General features: G+C 44.1%; 1 protein-coding gene across 1 annotated transcript in view; it reads right to left on the bottom strand.

The window, feature by feature from the left end:
- The window catches only part of GALC (galactosylceramidase), a 31829-nt gene extending 25983 nt beyond the window's left edge, over positions 1-5846 (bottom strand). Inside the window, 5 exon segments of the mRNA XM_038138844.1 lie at positions 259-372; positions 2330-2393; positions 4282-4350; positions 5252-5424; positions 5427-5846. Coding sequence (XP_037994772.1) covers positions 259-372; positions 2330-2393; positions 4282-4350; positions 5252-5424; positions 5427-5694 — 688 coding nt within the window. The 5' untranslated portion in view covers positions 5695-5846.
- Positions 5847-6322: the final 476 nt, after the last annotated feature.

The raw sequence follows: 6322 nt of genomic DNA on the forward strand, positions 1-6322 counted from the left end.
CTGCAATATACTAAAAGCATTAGTTATTAATACAAGCAAATTATTAGAGATTTGTTATCTTATGCTCCTTGTAAGAATATTGAGCTGCTGTAACAAGGTAAAACACCAGTAACACAAGCTTAACAAATGCTAGAGATTCTACTTTGTCTACTGTAACATCAAAACATCTCTCCATTAAAATGTTAATAAAGGGTTAGATTGGTAAATCGCTTTGAGCTTTTACATTTAAATGCCTTTTTATTCCCCTGACTAAATTACCTATCAGTTTAATTTTGGGGTTCCTCTTTTTAGCTTCTTTCATCAGCCACCATTCATAGCCCCGGAAGTAGTTCTCATCATTTTCATAGTGCATATGGGAGGGTTCAGTGCCATCTAGGAAGGAAAGAGACAGGTAGCTCACAATTATCCTCTGTGTCATAAGCTGTTACACATCATAAAGTTTGCTGCATTGCTCATTAACACAGTATGCAAGCACCTATCTCCAACATGGTTCGTAAGTTCCTTGGTATGTATTTCAAAGCCAAAGGAATAGTGGGAAGTAAATGCAAGATTTGCTATCCTTTGTTCTTAGCATATTAACTTAGCATAATTTTAATATTTTTATTTTGAAGGTTTTTTGCCTGCTTTTAACATCAGATGTGGTTAACTAGTAGGCATTTTCTATCTCTAGCTATGATAACACTAAATCTGTATTTGCCATTGTCTCATATCTTGATACTAACAACCACTAGGAATGTTACAGCATTAAGATTAAGAGGAAAAAAAAATCATTATACAAGCAAGTTATCTCTAAACCAAAAAATCAAACAAAAGAAGGTTATAGTTTGTTTCTTCAGCACAAGGCAAGTCTAGGGAGACAAAAGAAAGAAACTGTCATGAATTTTTTCAATTACAGGAAAGAGGCTGTGGGGTTTTTATTTCTACAGCAAAATATCTACTTTATAACTTTCACAGTGTTCTGTGACTGCAGGAAAAGGATTTGGAATTTAATGCTATGTGCAGAATTTCCTCAGGCAAAGGTAAACAAACTAGGAAGGTGCAAAAGAATCAGTGTTGCATGAGAAATCATTACACACAAAAGTCAAGTAACAGCTTGTGTACATGACTGCAACAATTGTGAAACTGATGTTAAATTGTATGCAGAGACCTCTCCTAATGAAACTTTGTTTTAAATGAAGCCTGCTGAAACAGCACATTTCATCACAGGAAATAGGATCGATTTTTTTTTACCTTACTAACACTTGGCTATTTGTAAGTTTTTCAGGGACATAGGATGATTAGATTCCAAATTTAGGCTTCATATTACATTTCAAATAAACTCCTGATCACAACTCTCAGGCCAGAAGAAGAGCTGCAGCCTAGTGCATTGAGATATATGCATTTTATTGCTCTTCTTTTCAAAACTGGACCATCACACAAGTATGTGACAGCCTCCCGAGCCAGCAGTAAGAGTGTTTGAAGAGAAGGTCTGTGCATGCCTGAAGACGATTCCATTACCCCCACCCAGCAATTCATTACCAGCATAGTACTTTTCAGCACGTTAATTTTTGTGAAGTAAACACAAGAATGAAAAACAGTTATCTAATTATACAAAACATAGACATTAGGGGGGAAAAAAAGTATGTATGTGTATTTATATATATATATATATATATATATATATATATATATATATATATATATATATAAAACACCACAAAACCAAATAACCAAATTCTATGCTTTTATTAACTGTGTGTGATGTGGCCAGATTTACTTTAAGAAAAATACCAAAAAATACAAAAAAAAAAATATACAAGCTCTAGTCTCTGCTTCTCAGCTTTTAGTCACAACTAGTTACTAAATGGTTCCTCCTGTATGTAAATGTAGTAGATAAGCTAGGCAAATTACATCAAGACATTTTCATTTGCAACTCTTCCCAGGAAGAAAAAAATCCTGTCTACTGTCAGCCAATGCCACTGTAGTGAAACGCTACAGCTAATTAAACCAAAGAAATGTAAGTGTTTCTGATCAGATGCCTTTGTACTTCATGCTTTTAAGACATAAACTATCTGGTATTGTGAAACTCATGTGTGAGAAATACTCTGCAACTCAGAAACATACTATAAGGGGGAAAGAACAGAACTCATTTGCTCTAGAATGCAACCTATTAACCATATGATAGTGAGAACTGCTTCCAGAACGTAGGTGTAAATCTCTCTTGAACAAGGCATTATGGATTATTGCAACTCAGTTCAGCTGTCTCCATGCCTCAGCTCCATGTGCAGCACACGTTACTTACAGCATCACTGAAATGAGAAGTTAATTGCTGCTCATGCAAAATCCATACCTGTTGACTGTGCATCACCTCCAATCTCTACCTTGAGAATATGTAAAGAAGCACCGAAATTTGGCTGTGGAAAAAAGAGACAGAAAACCAGACAGAATCCTGCTGTTAATAAGAAGAATGAGATAAGTCAGTGTACAATTTTGAGCATGCTGAAAATGCATTTTTTTTTACCCTTTTAAACACCCATTATAAAGGTAATGAGATATTATACAAATTTCTGCTTTTCAAAAGAAAATCTTCCAGGATAAATAGTACATGGATGTTTAAACAGTTTCATTGAGTCTTGCACCATCAACAGCACTTCTCCACAACTCTGCAGATTTTAAATAGGTTATGATCAAGAAAATACTAAAGCACTACTAAAGCAGAACACAGAATATATGAGGAACATAGCAGTATTTTAATGTTATTAGAAGTCAAACTTGTTTTCTTTTAAAATCCAATTATTGAAGTCAGTATTTTTTTATTCTTGTTTGTAAAGTGTTACACTGCTTATGTGAAAGAGCATACATACAGGTCAGGAATAATCTGGAAACTACACACAGATAGGCAAGAGAAGAAAAAACCCACCACAAGGGAAAACAACTGGCCAGTCCACTATCCCCCTCCCCCGGCATCTGACTGCTGGAGCCAAATATAAAATTCAGGCTCATAAAGGTGATTCTGCTGCCAATATGTTCTTCCAGCCATTAGTGGCTTAAGAGTTGCTCAAGCCAGAAGTAACAATTAATCATTATTTTAATAACCACTAATAAGCTGATCTCCTCCATGGAATGACCCAACCATAATTTTGGTATCTAAAAAAATGTTTTATGACATAAGAATGCAATTTGATTTTAAAAATGCTGCATACATGACATGTCTTTTGGCTTACAAGTTTGGGATTTTTGCTTGCTTTTAACAGCAAAGTAACTATTTCCAATTTACCTTTTCTCTTTTTGACATTTTTTTGTTTTAAACTTTTAACACATTTGTTCTCCCATCCAGGAAAGCTGACTTACACTAAAAGACAAGGAGAATGAGGTAAGGTACACCCCTCCCAAACATGACAGTTTAAGAGGTTTTGGTAAAAAAGTATGTCAAAAATTCTTTGAAAATCATGATCTCTCTAGATTTTCTTTTACCACATGCCTAATCAGAACATCCATATTTGTAACACACAGCTTTAGTCTCAAAAAAACCATCAGGTTTGCTTCCGCCGGCACATATTACACCTTACTCTACCCTCGAAAATTAATTCTTTAAACTGCATGGTAAATTATTCGCCTCCAGCCATCTAGATTGCATTACTTGAAAGTGACATGACATCCTCTTCCAGCAGAGTAATTTACAATGCCAAAAGCAAAGCAAGCTATTAATGTCCAGTGCAATAATCTTACCGTATATTAAGTTGGGTAATTCTGCAGGTTACACTTGCTAACTAACACAGCTTACAAACCAATGAATTTCCTACACCTTCTAGAGTCACTGCAGTTGTACTTGAGACTAGTTTGGAACAGATATGCTGTTACAAACCTGCAGTCTGCATAGCCACTTTTATGCTATGTTAATCTATCTGTACTCAAAAAAAATCCAAACTGTTTCTAAGACCCCCTTGCTTCAATCGCTATGAACAGCTAAACCCGCAATTTTAGCCACAGAAATGACTTATGATTTAGCCCACACAGATGATCAAATATATAGTTAAACACATTTTTGAAAACATATTTTCAAAACACATTGTGGGAAAAAAAAAGGAATTTTCACAACAATATGAAGAAACAGTCTCCTGAACAAAAACACCATCTATAATTTAGGGTTCTGATAACAATCAGCACTAAAATAGATGCTTTACAAGATGGGATTTTGTCTTATTTCAAGCAGCATAGAATATACTATAGGAGTTCCCATATGACACAGTAAGAAATTCTGCATGAAATCAAACATTATTGTAGCAGTGAAACCAACTTTACCTTGAATAGGTAATCTAAAATCTCGGAGCGATAAGGTTCTTGGTAGTTCACCAGGAGTCTAGATGTGGCCTAAAATGGAAAGAAAACGTGAAAATGTGAAACACAACTTTCAACTGTTTAACTACATCCCAGCTTTTCAGACTATGCCCTTCACAGAGCTAATAAACCTACAAAAATAATTATAGCACCAAGAACTCAGCTAAGCCCCTACAGAACTTGTTTCTAAACCTTTAACTGTGCCTTTCTGGTTTCACAGGTTGCAACTGCCTTGTACTCTAGTTACCTGGAATTTACTGAAAATAGAGTCCAAAGAACAGAGAAACAAGGAGATCACACGACTTTATGACAAGCAAAAGGCAGCTCCCTCCCAGCACCAGTTCTCCTGCTCTACTCAACTCTCCCTGCTTTGGCTCACCAGATGCTAAAGCAAGAGAGCTCACAGGGCACATAAGCGGAAGGCCAAAGAAAGCATCTCAGCAGGTCGAAGAGGGGATAAAAGCTCAAGGAATCTCACAGCTCTGCTGCCTGGACCACAAGAAAGACGACGAGCGGCTATGGCTCATCCAGCATTTTAAAACGCAGGGACTACTAAGACCCTCTGTATAAAAACCCACCGTGGCTAAGCTCTCCTCCACCAGCACCAAGGACACGGCTGGCCCTGGGCACCCCGAAAAGCCACGGCGCAGGTGGCCGGAGGGCCGGCGCAAAGCGGAGCCCGGCTCCATCTCCCCGCAGCCGGAGCACTGCCCGCACCGCTCCCCACAGCGCCTGCAGGCCTCCCCCGCCAGCCCCGCTCACGTCGCGGGGCTGTCCCCACACCCCGCCGGTCCTCAGGGCTCCCCTCCGCGACACCCCCGGCCCAGGCCCCGCCGAAGCCACCACACGCTCCCACTGACGGGATGCCCAGCCCAGGTGTCCCTTGCCGCGCCGAGGAGGGTACCAGCACCGCAGCCCCGCCGGAGCCGCTCACCCCGCCGCCGCTGACAGCGCCGATCCCGTCGAACTCCCTGCCCAGCCCGTTGGCATCGTCCAGCACGTAGGTGGCCGCCAAGAGCGGAGCGGCACCGACCCTGGGGGGCCCCGGGCCGCAGCTGCAGGCGAGCAGGATCGTGCTCCAGAGCAGAGGCGCGCAGCCCATCCCGGCCCAGCTCCGCTCCCGCCGCGTCCCGCGTCCCGCGGCCGCCCCGTCCCGGCAGCGCCTCCGCACTGCCCGGCAACGCGCGCACCTGACCGCGCCGCCCGCCAGCCCCGGGGCGGGGCGGCAGCGCCCGGCACCGCCCAGCGGCGCCATCCTGCTTCAGGGCAAGGAGGGCGGGAAGGCTTCCCGGCCTTGATGGGCAGCCCCGCCCGGCTGAAGCTACAGCGGCCATTTTGAGAAAGGGCAGGAAGAGCTGCTGAGGCGCGTGTCGCCATGCTGGAGTCGGGCGCTGAGCAGCGGGTGAAGCTCTGGCGCGGCCATCCTGAGTGTGGGAAAGCCGCACGGCTGGGGGGCGAGGCGGGGTTTGTGTGGGAGCGCGGCGGGAGTGGCGTTCAGTGCAGCGTGAGCAGCCGCGCCCAGGGGCGGAGTCAGGCTGTCTTCTTCGAGGCCTCTGTTTGTGCTTCTCGGGCCTTTTGGCTTTCCTTTTTGGGGCCTCTGGCAAGGCACGCTACTTGTTCCGGGCGAAGAACGGCGTTTCCTTTCCAGGCCCTCCCAGCACCTCGCGGCCAGCTTCCTGGTTTTGCGCCGCTCTCGGGCTGCCACCCAATGCCCTGCAGGGTCGGCGCGATCCACGGAGCGCATTCCCGCGCCGTGAGAAGGATCGTGGGTCGCCGCAGGGGCAGATGCCGGGAGCGGCCCCAGGCCCTTTGCCGGGCCCGCACAGGCCCTGCCCGCAGAGGTTGCTGGCAGCGCCGCGCCCGTCCCGGGGAATCCCAGCTGGCTCCAGTTAGATCCGCAGCTCCGTCAGCAGAACCCCAGAGAGGGATGCTGAAAATTGGGGTTAGATTATGATGGGCTGAACGTGCCTGTTTACGCCTTCAGGGGTGCGCTGTAGGGCAGCCG

This window comes from Motacilla alba, chromosome 5, assembly GCF_015832195.1.
Source record: "Motacilla alba alba isolate MOTALB_02 chromosome 5, Motacilla_alba_V1.0_pri, whole genome shotgun sequence".
In the NCBI taxonomy this organism is placed as follows: domain Eukaryota; kingdom Metazoa; phylum Chordata; class Aves; order Passeriformes; family Motacillidae; genus Motacilla; species Motacilla alba.